General features: G+C 39.6%; 1 protein-coding gene across 4 annotated transcripts in view; it reads right to left on the bottom strand.

The window, feature by feature from the left end:
* The window catches only part of NRG3 (neuregulin 3), a 375961-nt gene extending 350664 nt beyond the window's left edge, over nucleotides 1–25297 (bottom strand). For all 4 annotated transcript variants that reach the window (XR_007906833.1, XM_051800883.1, XM_051800885.1 and 1 more), the window contains exon 1: nucleotides 24601–25297. Coding sequence is in view for 3 of the 4 variants with exons in the window: in XM_051800883.1 (XP_051656843.1) it covers nucleotides 24601–25297 (697 nt within the window). In the remaining variant the exon portion in view is untranslated. The remainder of the gene's footprint in view (nucleotides 1–24600) is intronic.
* Between the last annotated feature and the right edge of the window lie 2026 nt (nucleotides 25298–27323).

The following is a 27323-nucleotide window of genomic DNA, read 5'->3' as shown; positions in this document are numbered from 1 at the left end:
TTCTCTCAGAATATTACAAATCAGACAAGACTTGCTCTCCACTACTATTATCAGACTACTAGGAGGTAACTAACAGCTCTTTCCCACATCGGCTTTACCAAGATTTTGTCCACACAGCTGTCACTTTACCTCACCTATACTTACCCCAATCATCCCACTTATGGGTTTTTAATATCAGTAGTAATTCACAAGACTCTTTGAACATATGAGGAATACCTTAATTGATTAAAAATCCACACTAGTCATTCAGGAAGCTCCTTTTCCAGAGGCGGAATACTCTTTTTTGGTGTAAACAGTTCAAAATTTTCTAACTTTATACCAAACTGTTCAACACATTAATTACTTACTTGTAAAAATCAAGAGAATTTTATTACTGCTGTATGACATACAGTTTCTCTTTTCTTCTCAATTATTTAAAAAAAACTATATTTTTAACCGCCCTTACAGTGTTCTCTACCAAACTTAGCTATGATTAGACCTGTGCCATTTTTAGAATTTCACTGCTGCCAAACAGTTTGTAACACAAACTACAGTAATTTATATTTGTTCATTTTCAGATACGGTCTTGATACCATTTAGCACCTGTCCACTGCCTAACATGCAGTGCTATCACTTTTCCATTTTATCTATTTATGTTCATCCTTATTACTCCCTTGTTGATTAACTTCCCTTTTTAATGATTTTTTTTTTAATCCAAAGAAGTTCTCTTTCACGATTAATGAGTTGTATTCTCTGGCATCTAATGAATCAGATTTGCACAGTTCCCAGTTATCACTGGTATTCTTGTTTCAGTATTACTTCCCACTCCATTCTCTTCTAACATCTTTCAAATTCACATACATATATTTATGTATTAAACTGGAAAGTATGCCATGTTTACTCTGTGACATTGACTATACTGTGTTTTTACATATCAAACAAAATTATCATAATCACTTTCAGCTCAGCGATCAGTGACTTAAAATAACAGCAGCACAGCAAAATGAGGGTCTTCTGTGTAATCTAAGGTAGCTGTATTTTGCATAAAACACTAATTAAAAACTTCATACGATGTTATTACCTGTGACAACATGAGTCCTTTCCTCATTCCCAAAAGGGATAAACAGAGAGGAATCAGTATGTGAAGAAGTGTGCCACATTTATTCTACTCATCTTCCAAGGCATGATATGGGGAAGAAAATCCTGTGATCCACGAGGAATAACACCCAACTTGAAAGGTAGGCTGAGGAAATAAGGCTCCCCAGGAACAAACTACTGAGCTGAACTAGAAACAGCTTTTCATGTTTTGAGAGTTGAGATATAATTATACAAATATGCTTCATGGAAACTCCTCCAATGCAAACTTTAGGTGAAAAGAAGATTGGATTCTTAACAAAGAGTTCTCTCAGCCTTATTTTTCTTTCAATATTGAAAAAATACTGAAAAGAGGAAAAAAAACCCCTAAACAAAAGCAACTAGGGCAGGAAAATTTTACTAAAGTAATTGTTCTTCACATTTTCATAAAGGCACAGGTATACTAATATATTTCAAGGGACCTTTTTTAATTTGCAGTGAGGAATTGTACTGCTGAACTAAGTTCCCTGAAGGTTTATCTTAGGTTCTGTTATCCTCAGCTGCTAGATCCTGTTTTGCACACACTTGAAATGTATGTTCTGTCAGAGGCTGCACCTCAGTAATGAAGCAAAATCTGTGTGCATGCATGTACACCAGCAATCAATTAGTCAATTTTACAAACATTAAGTTCAAAGGGATGGCATGTGCCGTAACACCAAAATCATTTACATACACTTACTCCCCCTTCTAGGGATAAAGCTTTTAAGTGTCTAAATCACTACTGAAAAGAAAATTGGGTACCCCTGAAAAAAATGTTACTGCATATAAGGTAATAACAGTGTGTTTCCAAAAGTTGATAAAATACAGATTTAATTATGCAAGTTCTCATACATCAGTAACTTGCATGTGAGTAAGCTCTCTGCATAATAATGTACATACATAATATATATCGATAACACACAATTATAATTGAATGCTTGTAATTATTTTCAGGATCAAAGCCCTTATTAAAAACTCAAATTAAAGCATCATAATGGTAGTAGTCATGATGGACTTACATGTGGATATAATGAAATTAAGTCCTGTAATAAGTGGGATGTTTTGCATATACAATTAGATAATCTTAAAAGTGATCAGTGTAGGGCTGACAACTGCTAAAAGAGAAGAGATTAAATTGTGGTGATATTACTAACATTTAGTAGGCAAATAAAAATAACAAAACTCAAAATCCAATATTCCTTAGGAGACATGGTGAACCTACCAAATTACCAAAACTATAGAAAACCTGAAGGAACGGGATGTTTGGTCCTCTCTGGGCTAATGACCTGAAACTAATCTCTGGGTAATGACCAACACTGAGGGGCTGCAATAAGGAAAAACATCAAGTGTGCAGGCTGGCAGCTCAGCTCCTGCAGCCCTCTAGGCTAAGCTGTGCTCTCTTCTGCAAGAGGAAACTAAATGGTGCACCACAGAGCACTTCCCCTGGCTGGACTGAAACTTGCTACCTAAGACAAAGTGTTTGCTCATATTCCTTGCATTCTGCAGGTTTTTCAATTTGATGCTATACTCAAAAAATTTCACAGGTTTTGCTTTAATATTGCTTGGTCAGCATTAAGATCTCTGTATAAACAAGTCTCTGTGGAAACACAGCAGTGCTTATTAAAAAATATTTCCAGTGCAGAAGATTGAGACTAAGAAATATTCTCAACTGCTGAGGTATAGAAATTCTGCAAGCAAAGCCATACACAGCCTGAATTCAATGTCACTAATCCAGAAGGCAGAAATATGTCAAAGCATTTGAGCTGTGGTATCACTGACGCACCACCCTCTCTCTGTTAAGAAACTGGACTTCCATGTCCTATTTACATCACAGGCTCTTCAGTAGCAGGGCTCCAAGGTGCTCACAGTGCACTAAATTTAAAGACCACTTCTGTAAAGAAGCTCCAGACACATTTCTCTGTTATTAGGGATAAAGTAACACTTCCCAAACTATTATTTTGTTTTAACTGAGACAGCAGTGATGCCTAGTTAGTGCTTAAGGCCAAATATTCTTGTACTACTACTAACAGCAGAATAATCACTGAACTGCTTTAAAACCAGTAAACTATTTCTAGCATTAACGTGCTCTTAAAAGGTGTCTGCCATCAGCAGAGACACAGGTGAAATGGCAATAGCAGGGATGTTCAGATGACATTAAAGATTTTAGCTTGCTCTTGATGCTCCGAGCAGGCTGATGTCGCGGCAAGCCCGGGGCATGTCCGCAGGCATGGGAAGCCCTGGAGCTTGACCCCCAGGCTGTGGGGGTGAAAATCAGGGATGGATGACAGCACCACACAGCTCTTCCACAGAAGACACTGAGGAATAGTAATCTGGTACTGCAAGAAGTTGCAGGAACACAGGAAGGAAACTACTCAGGCAAATACCACCAAGGACGGGGACGACTAATGTTTAGATTTTTTTTTTTCTGGCTTAGCAAGGATTAATATTTGCTTTTGTGGAAAACAAAGGTTACAGACACTTAGAGCTACCACTTGGGTATAACCAGTTTGCTTAAGAAGATTATCCATAGCAATTTGTTTTAAAAATTTAAGAATGCATTAGAACATAAACCTATAAACTGAACTAGGTCCACCAGGGAGAATATTTCTAGACAAGAAGATACACATTCGCCCAGATCTTAGGAATTTATGTTTGCTATCTAATTCATGCTGCATTTCAAAGAGAATACACCATCACTATTAGGAAACAAATGAAAGAACAAATGAAATGGCATCATAAAACCTACAAAAATAATTGTAAATTCCAACTCTATTTATACAACAATTTGTCAGGTGCGGAATTGCTAATGCTGTGTCACAGCTGCATCCTACCAAAGGCATGGCAGGAAAGAAATGTTTAACAGTAGCAGCCTAGAAGCTTTTGTTTGGTTATGAAGTAAAGCTCTTGATCGTTATTACTTAGAGAAAAACTTTAGAAGTGTATAATGGATTATTTTTGTAGTATAAAATGGCTTATGTGGTAGTTTCCTGTAATAGCTCGCCCATACATTAATTGCTTGAATTTATAAAAATGGTGTCTAGATAATTTTCCCAGGAAAATTTCCCTGTTAAATATTACTCACTCAACACACACATTTAGTTTCTTAATAGGTGTCTTGCTAAAACCTTTTTCAGGTAATCCTTCCTACTGCAGAGAAACAGTTCCATAGCTAGTTACTGCTAAGGGAAGGGAAACAGATATTTTTATTTTACTCTTCACAAATGTACTGGATTTTTTTTTTTTTGCAGCATCAAATAAATAAATAATAAATAGATAAATCAATGTTTGGTTTTATATAAATGGTGATAATATTGGGACTGAAATATCGTACTTATTCCCTGTCATTAACTTTTAAAGTGAAGAACTGTCTCTCAGTCAATATTCAACAGGTATGACAGCTACAGATAAGAAGCAGAGTGCTTAAATCAGACTGCAACTATGAGAACACTAGTAGATTCAACATGAGGGCTGAGGCTACCTCAAAGAGTCCTGCATAATTGACAGTTGCATAGTTCTTTTAACTCCTATTTATCAATTTATAAAACTAAAGCCATTTTATACCATGTTTGCTATTTCTGTTGACATTTGAAATGTGCTTTGGAATTCTCAGCTAATAGTAAAGCTCAAAGCAATTACTAGCTTTCTAGCTCAAATAATAGTAGAACAGATAAGTAAAAAAAAAGATTGGAAAAAAAACAGATTAAGGAAAAAAATTAATATAACCACAGTTTTACTTTGCACATAGGGAGGGTTGGAAACACGAGGAAAAGTGGGCTCTATTTATCTGGGTATTGATGAGCATGTGTTCTGTCTGCTCAGACATGCTGGGAACATTTTCCTTCACATTGTGCAGTCCAGGAAAAACTACTGAAGAGGAATTTGAGGATTAATCTTTGTGTTAATTGAGGTTATCTAGATCATGATAGAATGGCACAACTTATTAAGTAAATTACTGTGGCAGCTATACTCATCTGTTAAAACCAAAATTAATGCATAAACAAACTTAAGTTCACTTCTCATTGATTTTTATCCAACTGCAGCGGACTATAAAAGAGCTATCAAGGAGAGTTATCCATTAGCTGTCAGCTCAGAATGCCTTAAGAAGCAATTGCTAATCCTTCAATGATATCTCACTAAATCCTAATCTCTACAAATTGTTCTTGGAAGAAGCATTAAACTAGTCATCAAACCAGGTCTTTAATGTTTCTTAAGACTTATTCAACCTGTAAACCATTAGAGATCATAAAAAGTACTAAAACTTTCAAAACCAGATAAAAGAAATAAATCAGATGAATATCATCAGCTGCAAGTCTACACCCTCCTGTGTTTTGTGTGCTGCAAAATAAAAACAATATAGGAAATGGATCATTATAATAATAATAGAAAAAAATCTTAACATGCATAAAAATTATTATACTACTTTTTGTTTCAAATTTGCTTCACAAAAAAATCTCCTATTATGAAAGGGTATAAACCATTTTTATTAAGCAATGGAGATAGTTTCATGAAAATTTCAGTGGTTGTATCATTCCAAATAAACACTAAATAAAAAGATTTTTCTCACCTTGTTAAAATCCTGATTGTCTCACCTAGAATTGTACGAGACACAAACACTAAAATGGGCATGGTAACACCAGTAGAAGTCGATATAAATTAACCAGTTCTAAGACTAACATCACTTTATGAAAGGAGAAAACAGTGATGGAGGTTGACATAAATAGAGAATAGGGATATTAATTTCATGAAATAACTTCAAAATTATTAATGTACCTCTGTCATATGTTGGTAAAGGAAACAATTCTTCTGTTTCCCAGAGCCATAGAAGTGGTTCGCTTCAAGATTTTTACTTAGATTTCTGGAGACAGCAGAGATCAAAATTACTGATTGCAGATAACAATCTGAAAAACTCAAAAGTTCTTCAATTGAGACAAACACCATGTATGATGCCTAAGCAGAAATGATCAACCAAAGAGCACTGAAAACTAATGGTTAGCAGACAGAAAAACAGTGACAACCCCCCCCCTCAAAAAAAAAAAAAAAAGAAAAAAAAGCCAAACTTGAGGCAGAGGGATCATCTATTCTACCTGTGCACCTTACAAAGAACAAAAGAACTGGAGTCATACCAGACATCAGAAAAACTTTCTAAAGGTAAGGACTGTAAAGACTAGAATAGAAATGTTGGGAATCCACAAACTGCTGTATCAAGCACAACCTGAAGTCAGACCACCTCTGAAAATAACATTTTTAGCCCACAGAAGACAACTGAGCATGAAGATTACACAGTAAAAATATACATGCAGACATACAGATTGGCTGGTAAAAATAATTTTTTAACATGCAAACAGTAGTAGACAAGCTTATCAAATTAATTAAACATATTACCAGCATTCTGCATTTTCAGAGATTTTGGGCAAATTGTTAAGGAAGTTTTGAAATCACTATACTAAAGTTTACAATGTCACAGAACTCTTCACAAATCTGAAAATAATTTTTTTATTTGTGCCTACTATTTGGTGAAGATAGGCAAATAGTTCCAACAGAAAAAAACAAATGGATACTAAATCCAGATGACACTTTTAAAACAATGACTGGCACTGAATGGGGCTGGTGGCTAGATACAAAAGGATGTACAGTAGGAGTTTTATTGGATATAACCTCTTAAAAAGCAAATGCATTCAAATATACTGGAACATGCTATACAAATGCAAATTAAAAAGGATCCCAGTATCATCCTAAACAGAATATGGTGCTACCTAATATACAATAAGATGTTCTATTTTTAATATTCTGTATTGTTCTTTTAAATATAATATTGCTTTATATTCTCCTAAATGTTGAGAAATGTGAAGAAATGTAAAAGGCTTTTTCTTTCAAAATGGTGTTATTCTTCATTTAATTACCTGCTCAGGGGAATAAAGCCACTGCAAATTAACTGATCAAAATAAAGCTTAGTTAGTACCATATCTAAGGAATAAAATCAACCTACTGTATTTCTTAAAGTTCTTTCATAGGGCATTGAAATATTTATTTGAATCATAATTTCTGGAAATTAGCGAGAACATCAAATTCAGAGGCAGAAAGTGTCAAAAAGGTGCTAAATTATGAAAAGAAATACTCTGGAAAGTTTAAATTATTCCCTGAGAAACAGAAGAGAATCATAAAAGCCCAGAGAGCATATTTTTTAAATGAAAAATGGACCTCCTTTAAAGTGATGGAACAGTGAAGACATCTGTCATTCAGAGTACATGTCCCCTCCACCCAAATTTATTATTATTATATTATAATTTCAAAGTACCAGATAGTGATCTAAAGCGAAGAAAGGTAATTTAAAGAACTACCTGGATAACTAGCAAAAATATATAACCTTTTTCTGGATTCAAGAGAGTCATACAGCCACAAACACAAATTTCCAAAGTAAAAGTATAGTAGTCAGTATATCCAAAAGAAGTTACACATAAGAAGCAGTTACAGGTGAATTAAGACAGAAATTACCCATATACTGAGGAGAGGGCAGAATGATTTAGTCCTGCTATCTTAGGGATGTATTTGGTTCACATCAGGCAAATCCAGCAGCTGTAAACCCAGTATACCATAATGGAAAGGAAGCTCAAAAGGGGTAAAACACAGGAAACCTTTCAAAGCATTGTTGGCATTCTCCTCAAATGGCAATCTGGTCTTCTGAAGGAAGAAACCACCAGGAAACCGAGCCTGCATCAGAGACAAACTGTTCTGACTGCTCCTCAGCCAACAAATCTTCCGTGTAACTGGAGTTACAGCTCTCATGTGGTCATGGGCAGGCAGAGAGATGAAAAAAGCCAACCCAGAAGTATTCAGAGCCACATGTGGACTGGCAAGGAACATGAAGGATAAGGATCAGCTTATTGGCATGGCCCAGCACACGAATTCATCTCCTTGAGCACTACACAATTAACTAGAATGTTAATTTAAGGAATCACAACAAAGAATTTGGAAGATAAATCTAGATTGCTATAAGAAAACAGAAATTTCTGGAGGTCATTTTCAAATATTTAACCCCGCGTGCAACAGAAAATACACTCTTAATGTGTAAAGATAATAAAAAACTTAGTCACTTAAATGCAATGATCATGGGAAAACTCCAGCAGAGAGGAACTTGAGCATCGCTAAAGGTAAAAAAAGTCTTCAAACTCTTCCTCATGAAATATGGAATGACTCAGAGCAGAGTGGATAACTTGACAACTTTTTACCTGATTGATGCAAGCAAATACAGAAAATTCTACTCCACTGTGGCCACTTAAAAGATCACAGAACACGGTAAACAGGAAAATGTGATTGTGTTCTTATAGTCTATCATTTTGTTGTCTCTAGCAGCAACAGCTGCTTCTTGGAATTGCAAGAAAAGGATATCAAGCAATTAGTTTTGACTCAGTTCTCACAGAAAAACAGAAGCTGATTCAAAACATGAGTATGATGCAGCTCAGTTATGATGGGGGGATGACAAGGAAGACAACAGCCATTACAAAGATTTGGTAAAGCTTTTCAAAATACTTGGGAGATTTGAAAAAAGAAAAAGGAAGGAAATTAAATGGAAGGAGGAAGATCTGAGAACATAAAATGTAAGAATTTCGAATAAGACTGTCATCTAATCCAGGAGGGTATGGAATTCTTCCTCTCCCTGAGAGCAGGAGAACACAGCAGGGGAAGAGAGCAAGGTAAATAACAATACATCCTTTCCAAAATAATAATCTAGCCCGAGCATATTATTCAGGAAACTAAGAGAATTTTAAAAGCTATTAGGTAAAGGCAATAAATAAAGTATTTAAGTGTATCAGTCACAGGAAGGCTATGAAAGAAATGTTCTACTAAAAGACAAGGTATCAATTATGGATACTGCAGCTAAAATAAATTACTTCTGTTCATTGATCTCTACCCCAGAATACGATGGGGAAACATCTCCTACAAACTTTAAATTGACAGTAGGAACCACTTATAGAGAAAATGAAGCACTTACATAAAAGAAGCATCATGGAAAGATTCTAGAAGATTACTTTCTAAAGCTCATTGCAAATTCCAGGCCATTTGCCAAAAAATAAAATATAATCCAATAAAAAAAACCCTAAAACCAGAACAAACGGATAATCAGGAACAGATGTCAAACTATAACTTTGACTCTCACAAACAAAGGTGGGCCAAGATATTCCAAATATTTTTCTCTCCAGAGTTTCATAAGATTTTTTTAGACTAGAAAAGACCCGTAAGAATTAAGCAAGTTTTGAATACAATCAAGTTGTTGTATTTGAATACAATCAAGTATTATTGTATTATTTGAATACAATCAACATATTATTATATGTTTTGCAGTTGCCTACATCAGTATTTTTTACTCCAGTACAGTAAGTGGCAGAGAAATGAAAACTGAGGTGAGACAGATGGAACTGGGCAAGAAACAAGCAGGACACAATGCCATCACTGGACTTCCACAGTAACTACAAAGGGTATTCTGAATTTAGAGTACTTTCTTATTAGAGTACTTTTATTACTTTAAAAGATGGGGCTGTCCATCACAATAAATCTTTTGGAAAAACAGCATTTTGGATTAAATAATGCTAAAATCAAAATAGGAACGTTGTGAGCACCATTATCGTGAACACAAACTTTGGGGACTACTCTCTGTTCACTGAGACACGTGGCAGCTTTTCAACAGCGTTCAGGGGTGGAGGAACACGGCACACTCAGGTCATGATGACAACAATAAAATGTTCATTCAACACAGTGCAGAGGCAGCAGGGCCAAAAAAACAGGTTTGGCTGGCTAGGAAATCTTCCTGTTCAGCAAATTGAAAAGATCCACTGAAATGGCCCGTGACACGTGGAATCCTCTCTCTAGCTCATATTACTTTTCTCTTTGGTAGTACCACCCCATTCCAGGAGAATCCCTGGGAGAAATACTACAGCATCCTGCTGGAGAGCACAACATGAATTGTTCCCAGACTGTATCACCTGACTGTGGGCACAACGTATCATCCGGGGGCAATTTCCTTTTTAGCTCTTCAATAATTCACCTGCTGGCAGCAGCATTACCATAATAAATTAGGTCTAAGAGAAAGCACGCTAAATATTCACAATACACACAGTTCCACTGGCTTTTCCAATCTCCTCAGCTTCTAAATCTGTTCTTCTCATTTCCTTTCAGCATAAGACCTCTGCTCCTACCTCCACTGTCCTGTTCTCTCTGGGTATTTCTGGAAGAGCTTAACTGCACAGGAACAATGGAAGAATCAGCACAGAACACTGAAAACAGTATTTGCAATTCCACTGCATGAGCAAGGCACAGGTAGCACAGTATATATATCAGAAAAATGAAATGAGGAAAGACAGCTTCTGTTTGGTTTATTACATACATATCCTCCAAATAATATATCACTTTGGAATAACTGTTACATGTTCCTATTTAAAAGATTCTACAGAAGCCATCAATGAAATTTCAATATAGTTATTACATTCTATGCTTTGAGAAGCAAATACAGCAGAATACATAGAAGAATGAATATATCAGATGTCATGCCTATGGCAAGTTGAAGTCCAAGCTACAGTTGATTTTTAAAATGTGTAGTATGAAACCCCTCCTTTGATCATATCTTGATTTCATGTAAAAACTCCAAATATACCGTGTAAATTTCTTTTTGTTTCAGGTGTGTTTACAAAATCAGCTAAAAATCACTCTTTCTTTGATGTAGTTCACAGTGACCACACAGCATTTACAGAATCAACTGCTTATCTCTATGAGAAGTCAAGTCATTTGGTGGAGTTCCACATGGTTTGAGAATTGCAGATTTTTTTTTTCTTGTTCTGAACTGCTTAATAAAGAGTTTGAGATTTCTACACTTTTTAATGTAAATCTTCATTAAGCAATGACCTTGAAACCTCTGGAAGTTCAGTTCTTATACAACTGTTTCAATCTGAAGCTGCAAACCTGTATGACTTCACTTTCTGAAGAACAGACACTTCCTGTATGGAGACATCAGAAAGGAAATTCTAACCACCCATGACTCTTACATGAACCTCACAAAAAAGTACCAGAAGCAAGTGGGACTGTTTGGGCCATGTGGAGTCTACTTAAATTAGCCATTTGTTTCATAAGAAACTTTGGGTCAAAACAGTCACTAAGGAAGCCTTTGATTCTCCAGGACTGCTGCAGTGGTTGTTTAGATTACAAGTGCTGTCTGAACTTACATAATGGGCAAATATTACCTTATTTCAACACTGTATCTCACACAATTTTTTGGTTTTTACACACTCTTTCCTTTCAAGACCTGATGTTTACACTGCAGCTTTCTTTAGAAATTACAAACTTCACTAAAAGAGCTGCACTTGCAGATCCCCAAGAAAATTCCAAGGCAAGGCAACCACTTCAACCTGAGATTCCCACAAAAATAATTTTGTTTCTCCTGATGCTTACCTGACTACCATCTGAACACCTTACCACATTATCACAACTGGAACACAAGGAAAGGAGGCATACCAATTTGAAAAATTTAACTTTCACATTATTTTTAAAGCAAAGCTACCTGAAAGTACAAACTGGTTTCGTGTTTTGATGTTCTTGTAATGAGGTTACAATACAACTGTTACAAATAAAGACTGACAGAACAACTGAGAGTCATGCAGAATGTAAAAACACTGTCAAAAGCCTTCTACACAGACACTAGCCCACCTTTCATTAAAAGGGCCTTCTAGTTGGGTGTAACTGTTCCAGACTGGGAGAGTTTAACTGTCCCATGTGAGGCCATTTGCAGAGCTTCCACTGACTTCAGCAGTCAGCTACCTGTAGGCAGCCCCAAGACTGCCTGGGGAGCAGATATCCCACCTTGGGGGATGCACACCACATACTCTGGTCATAAAAAGGATGCCAATCTCATTGTTAATATCACACATCTATTCATTTATTATTCCTCCTTGTTTTCAATCCATTTCATTATTCTATTTGCAACTAAAATACTCCCAGTTCTCCCTTCCAATCAGCAGACTGTGCCACTTAATGGCAATTAAATGTCTTAAAGGCATTAAAAAGGTTATTACCAAAACATGCTGTTCAAGCACCAGTATAAATCATTTCATATAATGAAATTCATTTGAAATTCATAATGAGTGAGCCTTCCACATGAACATCTGTGTGGGGGTCATACATCTGGGTGTTAATACAATATTTATCTTCAGTAATAACTAATGACACTAAACCTTTCTTCATAATACTAAGACAATTTGAATATATGAGCATTTTAAGATGATAAACAGTTTCTTGCCCACCATTAGTAAATTTCTCTGATACAGACATTGTTTTTAAACCCCTAACAGCTGGATAAATAAACAAATAAAAGAACACTTAGCAAGCTTTACACTTACCTATTTACACCCGAAAGGTAAGCATATCAGTTCAAGTTACGAAAAACATTTTCAGCTAATTTAAACTAAAACCAAAAACCAACTCAAACTTTGTTGATGTTGGAATCCTATTATTGGAAGGAGGTTGGAAAGCGAAAAATTCTATCCCCTCACCAAAGAGACACAGAAAAATCATTTGCCCGTTTTTCTCCAATTGTATTTGTAGATCTACAATACCTCTGCAATAAAACTTGTCTCATTCTCCACCTGAGATCCCCTCTAATAAATGCACTTTTATTGTTAGATTTCTTTTTTCTTAAGAGATCAGCATAGTTACACTTTACAGAAGTCAACTATGAGCAAATGCAGAACAACAGACTAGGCTAAGCAAGTCGCTCCTTTGTAACTGTTTATTTTAAATGTTAGCTAGAGCCCACTTATTCTCACTTACCTCATTGGGTTTGGATTTGGTTTAGGATCCCACCTACTCAGAGAGCATTTTGACTCTATCTATAGAAGACTACACCATACTGAAAGTGTTTCTTCCTTTTGATGTGAGATATGGCAACAATAACACTTTGGTTCTAAAATATAACAAGACAGCAATATAAAACATAGTAGTTACTAAAATTCCCAGTGACAAGTGATTACAAAGTTAAGCTAAAAAGATATAAATAGGGTTGTCATAATGGCAGGTTTTGGCCTAATGAGTGTCCCAAATTCCAACCTGATTCAATTCTGCAGGACAAAAATAAAGAATTACGAAGCTGAGTAACTGGCGTGTTAGGGTGTCTCACAGACAGCCCTGCCCTCCTGTCAGATACACCCATTTCATTTGGGGACAGATCTTGGTTATATTTGGAGAGACACTTTTAAATCACCCCCCAAAAAAAAAAAAAAATAAAAAAAGTTTCTGTCCCTTCCTCTTTAGTGTTAAAATCCAATAGATTTCACTGTCAGAGAATTATTGAAAATGATCAGACACACAAACAACAGAACAATCAAGGATATCAGGTACTTTCTGAAATTTAAAACAAGACCCGTGAAGTATATTTTCTTATTAGTTCTTGATTATTCATTAAAGCACACCTCATTTCTCACCTGTACCTCTTCACCATGCCTTTATTTCACAAATAAGACACCCTGAGCTTGAGGAAAAGAAATGACCACTCCTGGTCTCCCAACTTCCAGTAACTAATAGGCTCTGATCTGTTACTTTCATTGAGGTTTTAACAACTTTTTGGGATGAACAGCAGACTACTAAGCAAGCTGAAATAGTGAAGAAGTCATTCTATAGCAGTTGACTATTGTAACACCTCAACACTGCTCAAGTCAAACATTTTTTATTATGTAATGTAAGAAGTCATTATACAAAGTAATGAACAAAGATGTGAAATAATGTTGACTCTCATGATATTGCATTTGGGATTCTGGGTTTGTTGAAGGGTTTTTTTACATCAACTTGTTTTCCATAATTACTACTGAAATTGCCTATCACATATATTTAATATCCTCCTAATTTGTTTATTTACCTGTTTTTATTATCTCCACCTTCATTTATGGAGAGCTGAACTGAACTCAGCAGCTTTTAATTACCTCTTTGCCCGTGAAGAGTTCGACCAAAATCTTGTGATAATTAGAAGAAATTCATTATGTTTGGACTCTAAATTCTTTAAGAAGCTTTAATTAAGAGTTCTCATGTAAGACATTCAATCTAGTGCCTGTCTGTGGTCTATCCTGCTTCTTGCTGTGTTTTTTACAGAACTGCCGAGCAGCCTACAGCTTCCTCTCGGTTACACATGAGATGAGTTCCTCAGATTCTAATTCTATTTCATGACACAAAACCAACAAATTTATCTTTAAGTGATATTTGTTAAGAAAAAAGTCCGAGGGTCTATGCTGTCATATAGATTGCATTCATAAACAGGATTACAAATGTGAAAAAAACATTAAGAGAGTGTTAGAATTTCAAGGGAGGGTTGAAAAATAATCTCTAATTAAATAACTCAAATGTAATGTGTCTAATTAATTAGATATAATCTTACAGTATCTTCTTAAAAGCATTTAAAAAAATAAGCTCCGTAATAAACCCACACTGCTTTTAAGCAGACAAATGTACAAATAAAACATCTCACAAGAATCTCACAGCACCCTCACTGTAGGACTCTACCTCCATCATCTCTTTATAGTAAGGAATTTTATCTCCAGGCCTGTCCAATATACCTTATTTTCTATAAGTACATCACTGACCAGTCAGGAGCACCGTAAAAGTCAGAGATAAAGGTATTTTGATTATTACCATGTTTTCAAAATATGCACTGCAAACAAACTGTGAATGAGGAGCTCAGTGGCTCCTCAGTATGTGTGTGTTTAGTTCACCTTTACAGATCCACCTTCCAGCAGTGAAGCTGTGGCTGGCTACAAATCCCCTACGTCTGCCAAGGTAACACAGGGCAGCTTTTATATGTAAACACAAGGTGTAATCAAGCCTTGTACCCATTACTGAAATTCGGCAGATGCAAGTGATCTCTCCAGCTTCTTATAAAATAACAATTACAGTATCAGACCCTTCTTTCCTCCCCTCTTCAGTGTATCACACACTAGCACTACAACTTCATATATCCAGATTAAATCCAGCCATCCAAGACCTAAAACCTGAAAGAATTCCCTATTGCAGGCAGATACTTCTAAAAGCAATTTAAAATATTAAGTTACTTTCTTGCTTTTCATTTAAGACTAAGTAAGCCTCTGTAATGAATGTGCTCCAGATATGAAAAGGTATTAGAGACACTTATTTCCCTCTGTGCTTTTGCAGAGAACAAGGCAGGATAGTTAATGCTGACAGAGGCAAGGCAAAGGTTGTGTCTTCCCAGATCAGGCCAGAGCGTGCTGAAGAGCTCCTTGTGCACAAGTGGAGGATGGGTACAGCTCCTGCTGTCACCTCCCCTGACCACCAGCCACCTTTCTGCTCTAAGGCAAGGTGACAGCAGTCACCAAGTGGCAAACGTTCACCCTCCCCAGCACAAATGAGACTCTAAGTATCCTGTGAACGTTGCATTTGCTCTGTTGTTTTTAAAATGACGAGCATCAAGGTCATCATCTTCACAGCTCAGAAGGCAATCAGTTGAGGTAAAAGTACAAAGCAGGTTTAGTAGAAAGAGCCTGTGTGCACCATGAAAACACGCTGCAGAAACACAGTTTAGTAGCAGACTGCATCATTTCTACATTACTTTGAGATAATCAGTGAATTTCAAAGTCTGTATGCTATAAACTCAAAACCAGCATCAGTAATTGCTTTCACCTGTTAGATAGCATGATTTATAAACTGTTAGTTTGCAACCTGTATTTTTCTAACATTTTTGATTGATGAAAACTAATTACAATCAACTTCGAGACACTGAGATACAGCTTATAAATCAGCAGCTGACCCTGTGAAATGTACAGTATGGTCTATTAGCATATGTTATAAAATAAAGATTGAAATCTAAAGTCAAAAGATACCCAATCTGCTTAAGGAAAAACTCATTTCTGTATGTATTTATGTATAGCATTTTAGTTTTCTAGCTATTATTAAAAAAAAAAGAAATTGAGGGGATTGAACTTTCAACACTATGGCCATTATGTAGCTGGGCCAGATTTCAGGCTAAAGACTAATGTGGTTTAGCTACTTATGAAATAATTACAAAAGTACCTCTACCCTTCTAAATCAGGAGCACTGACACTCATCAGAATAATCCCCTTGGTTAAGTTCCTGTACCCACTGCCCACTGAATCCTGGCAGTGCAAAGTCTGGCAGGAAAACCACTGTACCCCTTCAGTGCAGCATATCTCTGGGTTTCAAACAAAGATCCTCCTTCTCTTCTGTAAACTCACTGACAGATTGAACAAGAGAAACAATCTCCTCTCCACACAGCACAACTCTTAACAAAAACAATAACAAAGCACACCCCTTTGGAAGACAATTACTAGATTTTTTTTGTAGCAAGTACTATATAATCAATTCCAAGTCAAAACTTCTGGGATAGCTTAGCACTATTCTAATGATAACCCGCTAACCACTTTTACTGTAATTCACCAGGAGAGAAGAAACAAAGGTTCACTACATCTTTTTAATATTTAACAGTATTACCCAGCCACGGAGAAGGCCAGATAGCTACAACCCTCAGCCACTCTGAGCACACTACTGGAAATGCTATTTTACTATGCACTGAACTGGGAGACATAAGTAAACATTAGCATTTGCACAGTGCAGCACAATTTTGTATTTAGCAACACTTTTTGGTATAACTCTTTTGTATTTGTTAAAATTCTGATTACGTTTAGAAGCAGCACAGCAACTGCAGGCTAGATTGCATGTTTTCTACCTTCCCTGTCAACCACTTCAGGAAAAAACAACTTCTCACTGCAGTAAAAACAGACCATCGACACCCTTTCAAGAGAATAAATACATCTTATCTCAATTCTTGCTTTACAAGTTCTGACATCAGTGAGAATAATCAGATCTGCAAAAGAGGCTATTTGCTATTAATACTAATTTAATGATTTGCTGTTACGCAGTGTTATAGCCCCTCTATCTGGTAACAGCCAGCAATCAAGGCTCAGTTTCTGCTCAACTAGAAACCTGAAACTTTAACAGAAATGATGCTGTGAAATGAACAACGTGAAGATAATTTCATAGTCTTGGTTTCAGAAAACGACTAGATCTTAAAATACATATTCCCCATCTCCAATGTTTTAGAAAACATTTTCTATCTATAAGGTTCAGGAAAAAGTCAGTTTTGGCATCTATCTAGCTGAGAACTTAATACAGAGAAAAACTGTACAAACCCAGAAGTATTTTCAGAAATAATGAAAAAAAATCAGGTAAGAAAATAATTTGAAAGAAATGTTTAAAAAGATTCACGACCCATGTATATTGTGACAATCTATAGCTAAGCAACTGCAGTCCCCCAGAACACAAAGATTTTACTAGAGACTTTATTTCAGGCAAAGAGTAAACAGAATAGTGCTATATTTTTCAAGGTAGTGCTAAGAACATAAGCAAGGTAGAAAACACACGCAAAAGAAAATGCACTAATGGAAACTCAGTTCTAATAAGCACATTTAAATAATGTTGGCAGCTTTTAAAAAGTTGATGTACATTTACTTACACAGGCATGTTTTGTAAGCACTCACACTGCAATCTAAGGCAGAGTAACAGACATAATCACACAGATGTTCACATAAATTAGCCCTGATTCTGCAGATGCATAACTCCATAAACAAGAAAATGCATCACTCGCACACCCTAAGCTGGGCCTGTATGTTTGCAAAAATTGGCCATATAGCAATTTCATTATAAAAAATGGAAGACTGTAAACTACTTAATTCAGCACAACTTCTACAAGGAATACTATCAGGATATGTTTTTCTCAATTCTTTGCTAACCCAGTTACAAAATGCTTCAGTGAAAGATCTGAATTTTCATAAAAAATAAAATATTAATTCATTTTTCTACAAAGAGCACCTATCACGCTGACAATATAGATGCATTGCTAATGTACCTCTTTCCTATGAGTGCAAAATACAAGTGGGGGGCAAGGATGGGGCACAACTGTAGGGCCCTTAGAATTGCCAAGCTATTAATTAATTTTAGAAGAAAAGGAAAAGCCATAAACCCAAAAACTAACAAACAAAAAGATGCTAAAGTAAAAAGAGGAGAGAGACTTTGCAAGTTGCTGGATTTATTTTACAGGGACGAAAGCATGAATTTCTTCAGGTATTCCAGACCAAAGTTTCACTCTATGTTTTTATCCAGTTATATTTTTATTGGACAGCAAGCCTCTTCCATTCTACCTGAGCTTTTCTCAAAGGCTTAATTCTTGCAGAAATGCCAAGAAAAAACACACTAAGGAAAAAAAATAAATCAATTTGGACTTAGAAATCAGTTTCTCAACATGATATGAATTATCTTTGAAGCTGAATAGTTTGTCTCCTACAGTCAGCAGTTAATAGATCCACAAAAGAGAAAAAAAATGGAATCAAGAGTAATGTGTTGTAAAAAAAGACCTGAAAGTCACAGAATCCTCCTATTTCTATGCTACACAAGAAACTCAGCTTTGGAAATGCAAAATACTACTCTTGGAGGATGGAAAAGATGAAACACTGGAAGAATTATTTTATCTGTATTTTTGAATATTACTAGGGTAATATTGAGAATATTGAAACAAAGTTTCAGAAATAAACATTTAAACAGGTAGCAATAAGCATTTAGTTAATGTATTTCTCCCTGCTATCTCCAAGTTTCACCAGGAAGAGTCGATCCAATTAGGTATTTCTTCCGTGAAAAGGACACAGAAATTTATAAATGCAGTTGCTACTTTAATTTTCTTCGTGGCTGCTTTATTCATTTTTTTTCCTCTTGAATGCATTCTACCAGAGGGCCCCAGAAACCTGTGTGATAGAAAGTAAAAACCCACTCAGAAAGCACTTGCCCACCCATGTGCATTTACTTTCTCTGTATTACCCAGGAGCCTTCTGAATGTTCTTCCTCTCTCTTGTCCAGGTGAGAAGTGCCCTCGCTCTGCCCTCACAGGGAGTTACTTTCCTCCACTGAAGATGTAATTTACTCAGCAGAGTGGCTTGAGATTAGGTATGAAGGGGAAGGTAAAAGTAGGAAAGCAGGTTTATAAGCTGTCCACTCTGGAAATTGAGTCCTAAGCAATGAAAAAACACAGCCCCAGTTTTGATCTGAAGCACAGCCACCTCATTGTGAACGACAGACCTACCTCTCACCATATCAATCCAAGAACTAAGTCCCTCAGAGGAAGGAAACCCTTCCATAACGTAAAGTATTTCATTTTTTTCCCTACTCTTGTGATGCAAAATAATAATTAAAAAGTATCTGTGCTTAATAGCAACAGTGATAACAAATCCCTTCCACACAGAAGAACCTGGGACTTCCAAATTAAAAAAGATGCACTTCAACTTAGCATTCTAGCAGCCGCCAGTCTAAGTAGCTACCATGAGACCACCAGATTTCTTTTCTGAACTGCAGTGCAAGGACAAGCAGCAGAACCAAAGCAGCTGTCTTGTTTAGCAAAGACTGTTCCTGGAGTTACTACAGGCTTTGAAGTCCCGATCCTTCTCAAAAACTGGCACACTGCAAATGCACAAACACGTGCTCCTGTTTTGTGTGCACACACGTGTACACTCAAACTGGAGTGCTGCAAAGCTGTTCAAACCAAAAAGAAGCTCAAAAAGAAACCACCAGGCTCAGAGAAAAACAAAAGTGACCAACTCATCCCACATGATTTTACCAGGTACTTTTCCTTGTGCTGTTTGTTTCCATACAAGTCACAACAGAAATCAGCAAAAGCAAACACCAGTTTGTTATAGGTACTTCTGAAAGCCAAATGGGCTATAAAATTTAAAGATACAGTCAAGGTCAAATCCATGGCAATCCATGTATTTACTGGGCTTTGCAGGAGGTTTCAAAGCAATGAGTCAGATGATAAATGTACTGCAACACTAGACACAATACTGTAGATAGAGACAGGTCTTTTGCTTTAATTTTTAATTTCCATTTTCTGTGGGTTTAGACATTACTTCTGTGGGACTGACATTACTTCAGCATAAGACTTTGCAATGAATCAATACTTTAATTTAATAATAGTATTCTGTTGTCAACATATAATATATCACATAATGTCTTTGTATAGATGCAAAAAACTTATGCCAAATAAAATGTAAGGCTTTGCTTTTACCAGTGATCACAGGTTAAATCAATGAGAAACCATACAGTTCCCAAAAGAATTTTCTTCAGGATTAAAAATCAGCATGGAATAATTTCATCCATATCCCTTCCACTCATCATGCCAGCGCTGTGAAAGTTTCCTAGGTCATAGGATTTCAATGAATACTTTAATAAAAGCAAGAGAGAAGAAATATATCCAAATAGAATCAATGTACATATCTGAGTGGGACTTACTTGAATATTCCACTTCTTTATGAATTCAGTGATAACTGCACTAGTCCCTAACTAGAAAGAAGATTATAAATGGAAAATGGAATTAAGTCCAGTGTCATCCAACTTAATTGAAACAGATGAAACAAGTTATAACTGTAAAATGTGAAAAAATAAAATACAACTACGGTAATTTTCATTTCAGTGGAGTGGCTACAATTCTGTATCTGCTATTTTTATCTTGATGGTAGTCTTCCTGTTGACAAGTATTTAAGATGGGAAACACAAATCTAATCATTTCTGTGGTATGCTGACAGAAGGTATGAGAACAGAAAGTAAGTGGAAATAAGAAGCCATTGCTCCTAAAACTCCCAGTTGTTTGCCTCAGTATTTTTTTTTTCAATTCAGCAGTTTCTGAAACACTTAAAATTGATACATAACTGGCATATTAATCTTAGTTAATGCCAAAGGCACGTGCTTTCCAGTCACATGTGCTCCCCTCCATTTCAATGACAGCTCACGATCATAACGCGAAGTGTTCGCAGCTACGTGTCATTTGTTGGCAGAACGCTTTGGGGCTCTGGGAAGAGTAGGTCTGGTTTTACTACGGTTTGGCACCTCCCACAACACCCTCCAGTTGGTGAAAACCCCGCAGTTCCATCTAAGTGTCATCCTTAATGTGAAAAAGATATTTGAGTCAGTGCAAAATAAAACAAACAGCTTTTACCAAAATGTCAGTGCTGGTAGCTGTGCATCTGCCAGATGCTTGTTACTTGAACCCATGCCGTGCATAACAAACAGTCAGAGACATGACTAGGACAAACGGCTGGACCAGAAAATCTTTAGCAGGAAATCAAAGCATACTCAGGATGAAGTCTGGACTCAAAAAAAGGTTGCGATTGGACTTCACAAGATTTATTGATTAGAGTGTTCTGTAACATCTCTTTTCTTGGTTACCATGCATTAGTTGAGCCCCACCTGCCTGACCTCAGTTCTGTGCATTAGCCTTTGGTCATATGAACACGAGAGAAACCACAGTGCTATTTCATAGCTGAATTCACACAGGAATTCTTATAAGTCCAGTATCTCAATTTAAAGATAATAACATTACTGAAGAAGCCAGAATACCATGAAAAATGCATATTGGAAAAATCAGGGCATGACTTTTTAAAAATGAAACCAATGGCTTGATAAAAATAAAACCTCACTGGTATATTCCAGTCAGTTGGTTGATTTTTCTGATCTACAGGCTGGCCTACCCTTCTAAATCAGTGATTGGCTTTTATGCTGAGCACTGGATGAAGAAGCTATTGCTGAAAAGCCATAGGTCTTATATGATCATGGAAAACACATGCAGGCACAAGATACAGAGTGAGATTTGATGAGTAAGTGGCTTTTGCTTAGTCAGAACCTGAAGGATCTTCATCAAGAACTTTCAAAACAGCTAACAGATAGCTTGACTTTGAGTGAAACACAACCAAGAATTATTGTCATTATGCACACCCACAAAAAAGAGAGATTTCACAACATCTCCTCAGAGGAATACACACATAGAGAAAAGGCTTTACCAACATTCATTCAGGTGGGCAATCATACAGCTTTCTGGAGAAATAACTCCTGATTTGCCTTCCATTTTCCTAAATCCTATTTTAAGCCCGTTTAACATGTTAAAACAATTAAATAAACTGCGACACCAATCAGTATAAATACAGGCAGCTGCTTTTCTTAAAAGCTGTGAAATGTTAAATAACCTATGACTCCTGCCCACATATGTGCCTTGCCAAGCCAGGGGATCACACAAGGGCGTGCACTATTTTGAAAGCTGGGGCATGAGATTCATCATGTCAGATTTTGTATTCACGTGGTACAACAGGATCCATGACTTTCATTTCAATAGCAGCTGGAGCAACGGGCACAGAAGGAACATGCAGCTCAACCTGGGAAATTAGGATGAATTTGATTTAAAAAATTCCTTTTCTTACTAAGAGCTGTTAGTGGCAGATGCAGATACTTGCTTTGGGGTCACACCATGTCAGCAGTTCACAGCAAAAAAATTGCATTTCTCCTCCCTCTCCCCTCCAGTGGATACTGCAGCCTCAAAGAATTTTACATGTATCCTCAGAGATGCTTATATGTATCTGGAGAGTACAGCTGTAGGCTTTAAAAAAATGTTCACATGCCCTACAAATTCAAATCCTTTTTTATGTAATCTATTTAATCTTCCATTAATGATAATCTCTGCTATCAATGTGCCCAAACAGGGTCAATTTCTGCTGGATTTGCAGTTCTTGCATTTCCATCCTATAACTGAGCTCCATTTAATGAAGGGAAACACCCTGCTGTAAAAGGTATTAGCAGTCTCCCTAAAACAAAAAAATAGTTAGGAGGCTCTGCAACTGCCAGGAACATTTCAAGATTGCGGTTTTTCTTCTTCCTTGGTGTGTCTTGTATGGAGGAGAGTCCTGCCAGCTGAACATTATTTATTAATCAGGATATTCCTGCCTTCTAGACTTTGTAAGGAGACAGCATAGAAGGGCAGAAATTACTGTGGATTTCTCTTACAGACCCAAAGAGAGAGAAAGAAGAGGAAGGAAGAAATTGCAAGGGAGCACTTAGACCGTGACAGATCCCACCTGGCAAGCCCAGGCACACGCACACAGGTCACGGCAGTCTGAAGCACCACGTAACATATCTGGTTCACACAAGGATTTAAAACAGAGACACAGGTCAAAAATCTAGCTTCCTTTGCTGTTTTGCTTCTAAGTGCCCTATACAGCTCCCTAGTCCTCAGTGAAACGGGTTGGGTTCAGCTCCACAAAAGATTTTCCTTCTGGTAACTTCTGACTTCCATAGGTTGTACCTACAGAACATGCAGGCTCAGACACACCTGTAAGGGATGCTTCTGTCAATTATCGTGGCAGACACAGGAGAAACGAGTTACTGCCTTGTTTGCTCTTCTGATTCAGTGATAGTTTTATTCGTAATCATTCCCAGCCATCCGCCACCTGCACAGCCACCCACACATTCATATCCAATTTGCTGTTCTTCTCCCGATTTTGTCAATTCACAAGATCACCTCGCTCTGCCTATACTCTCTGCCCCAATGCTAATCAGCAAATAGATTTAATAGACAAAATAAAGTTCAAATTACTTGCTAACAAAATCCTCCGGCAGAATAGCCATACATTAGCACGCAAAAGGGGAACGCTAGGCTGTAGAAGTGATCAGGTGGCTTTTCATTTCCTCTACTGCATCCAAGAAAAAGCAGAAGATTACTATAACACAGTATAATTGAGCATTTCACTAAATAGCACCACACAGAAGTTGTTCTGGCAAGGATTGCATTTGTCCTAAGTAACCTTTATGAGAAGCTGAAAGTTGATACACAGAGACCAAATGAATTTTCGGATTCAGCCCGAATCCTTAAGTTTGTGCTTGGGAGGGCGGAAAGAACCAGCCACCAAGCATCAATCGGAGAACTAGCCCCCTCCTCTGCTTAAAAAAAAAATAGTCAGCTACGGCAAGACGGTGTTGAGGCTACACACGGGAGCCGGCAAAGCGCTGGGCTGCGTCTGCATATCCGCGGGGTGCCCTGGGCTCCTTCCTGGCGGAGCTGGCGACAGCTTCCTCAGAAGCCGGGCGCTGGGACGGAGGGAGCATCCTGCGGAGCCCGCTCTCCTCTCTTTCAAGGGAGACGAGTGTGCGGGAAACCAAACTCCCTCACCAGCAGACAAGCACATGCACAACGCACTCCGCACCTCCCGAGGACCACTCTCCTCACTGCCCCTTCTGCGTCTGTCATCAACGATCCCTCTCGCTCAGATACCTCCCAGCATCTCCTAAATACCTCTCGCAGACCAGTCTGGAAGGGAAAAGGGGGGGATCTGCATCTTTCCTAAAAACCACAAGAAAAACCAGTCGCCTCAAATGGCTGCTCCTGCCTCAACATCCATCACAAAAGCAGGGAACTTGCCGGGGGAGTGGGGGCGCAAGCGGGGGAGGGAGAAAGAAGCGCAAACTTCGCGGCTCTCCGGCCTCCCTCCCGCAGGGCAGCAACCGCACGGGAGCGACACGGCAGCCGCGCCCGACCGGCGCCTCGCCCCGGACCGACCCGACCCCGCCGCCGCTCGGCCGACCCCGGGGCCGGACGGGGCGACGCGCGCTCCGGGCGGCCCGAGGGCGCGGGCGGGCGGCATCACTTACGGGTTTTGGGGGTCGTGCTGGCCTCCGGCGTGGTGGTGGTCGACTCCTGGAAGGGAGACAAGGTCCAGGACGGCGCCGAGTCGTGGACGTAGATCTTGTAGGAGGAGGTAGCGTGTGCCGCAGTGGGCCAGGCGGGCAGCGGCGGGGTGCTGGGGGCGGCGGGCGGTGGCCGGGCGCCGCGGCCGGGGGTGCCGGGGGGGCCGCTGGCGGGCGGCGCCGTGTGCGGCGACACGGGGTGCCGGGGGGCCGTGGGCCGCGGGCCGCCCCGCGCCGGGCCGCGGGTGCCGGGGGGCCGCGGGGGCGCCCGGCTCATGGTGGTGAGGCGGGGGCTGACACGGCTGGGCGGCCGCGGCGTGGCCGCGGCGGTGGTCTCCGCGCCGCGGGGGGGAGCGGTGGGCTTGGAAAGGAAGAAGGGGTCCTGCCCCACGCCCTTGGCGTCCATCAGCTCGGTGGGGACGTACTCCTTGACGGAGCCCACCACGATCCACTTGAGCAGCATGAGGCTGAGCCCCAGACCGATGAAGCCGATGAAGAGGGGTACCACGCACAACCACGTCTGCTGCCGGTTCCAGACGATGCAGTCGCTGCAGCGCAGCTCCCGCGGCGGCCCCCCGGCCCCATCCCCGCCCGGGCCCCCCGCCGCAGCCGCCGCCTCCGCCGCCCCGGGCGCCGCGGCGCCGGCAGCCCCCTCGCTCATCCTAGGGGCCGTCCGCAGCGCCGCCGCGGCCCCGGGGCATCAGCGCGCCGCGGCTGCCGGCGGCATGCGGCGGAGGGGAGCGCGGTGCGGAGCGGAGCGGGCGGCGGGAGCGCCCCGCTCAGTCACGCCGCCGGCACGGCATGCCCCGCGCCGCGCCGCCCCGCGCAGCCTCCCGCGGCCGCGGAGTCAGCGGGACGGCCGCGCCATCCGCCGGGCGCCCTCCTCTAGCGCTGCTCGCTGCAGCCTCGTCGCTCTTCTTCTTGTCCCTCCGCTCTAAGGCTTTTCTTTCCTTTTTTTTTTTTTTTTTTTCCGGGTAATAAGTCGCAAGGATCAGCCTCCTCGGTTTATTTCTTTTTTATCCCAATCGCGCGGCTCCGGCGGCGAGCAGGTACATTCCTTCACATTCACGCACCTTCTCGCCTCTCCTCTTTTTTTTTTCCTCTCCCCTCGGGGGCTGGGGAGGGGGGATCCTTTCTTTCCGTCTTTCTTTCCTTCCTTCCTTCTTTCCTTCCTTCCCTGCGCTCCCTCCCCCGCCCGCTCGGCTCCTGCCTATGCCCGGCCGCGGTGCAGCAGCATCCCTCGGCGGCTCCGCGGGGAGGCGGCGGCGCAGCGCACCCGCCACTCCGCGGCCCCGCGGCCAACCCGCGGCCGGCGCCGGGCCAGGGAGGCCGATCCGCGGGCGGGGCCCGGGGCAAGGAGGCACGGCTCCGCGCAGCTCCTCCGCGCCCGCGCTAAGTCCGGCCCGGCATCAAAACTCCGGCGAGGATTCCCGAAAAAAAAAAAATAAAAAAATAAAAAATTAATAATCCACACACGCAAAAAAAAAAAAAAAAAAAAAAAAAAAAAATATGAAACCCTGGAGGGGAGCGGCAATGACCCAGTCGGAAAAAAAAAAAAATACGGATCCGGCAAATAAATGGGCACGCAGAGGCAGCTCCTGCCAAGCTTGCAGCTTCGGTTCGATTGTGTATTCCTCTGGCAGCGCCGCGGAGGCAGGCTAGCGCGCACAAAGTAAGGCGCCTCCCACCAAAGCCTAATGGTGGCTTCTTAATGCGCACAAGATAAATAAATGATCCAGGCAAACCCCTCGGGAGGGTGTATGCTACGGCAAGCGGAGCTTAGGAGAGGAAGGAAAAAGGCAAGAAAAGAACAAGAAGAGAGAATGGGCGGGGGTGTGGGCGAAGCGCCTGAACCCATCCTGTGGTAGCAATCCAATAGGCTGGTGCTGTGTGTCAGAAAAGACATGTGTGCGGGGGGAGGAGGAGACACCTTCCGAGACGGATCCCACCAAATCCCAGGAGAAGACCAGGGCTCAGGACAGAAGATGTTCTCCGACCCTGATGCTATCCGACAACTAACAATTGGCAACGTTTTGTTGCTGTTGTTTCTAAAGGGAGTCGCTAAAGAAAAAAAAAACCGCCAGACACCTACAACAAAAGAACAGTTCTTTACAGCAGCCGGAGGGCAACTGACGGCACAGCCACGTACTGAGGTTGCAGTTTTCTGGACGTGTCCACACAAGTTTTGATATTGAAACTACTCCACCTTATTTGGTCTACTCCAAAGTTGAACTCCCATGTTCAGTGTGGTCAGCAGTGTGTGCTTTCCATTCACTTAATGGACAAACATTTCGACAACTAGGATGGTCACTGAAGGGTTAACAGCAGTCTACCAAAGGTGGCCTAATCACCATTTTCAAAATTTTAGGAAATGCTCTATAGAATTATATATATACAGATGTTTTTAACCTTTTCTTCTGATCTGTCACTTCATTGGTATCACTTTATGGTATTGATACATAAGTATAGTTTCCTTAGTACTGTATTTAAAAGTGTATTAATATTTATACAGAATAATTGAGCAGAAAAGTTGGAAACAAACTGTGAAATACATTTGTTCTGTATATAAAGAGACAAATATTGCAACTGAAACGTATCTACTTGAATTTTTCTCTAGAATAAATGTAAATAACATTTAAAATATAATATCAATGTCATGTTTTAGACATCTAGACTAAATAAAGGTT

This window comes from Manacus candei, unplaced genomic scaffold, assembly GCF_025592945.1.
Source record: "Manacus candei isolate 608988 ecotype Guabito, Panama unplaced genomic scaffold, ASM2559294v1 h1tg000050l, whole genome shotgun sequence".
NCBI classification, from domain to species: Eukaryota; Metazoa; Chordata; class Aves; order Passeriformes; family Pipridae; genus Manacus; species Manacus candei.
Note: the sequence above shows the minus strand (reverse complement) of the source record. Positions and strands in the feature narration are given on the sequence as shown.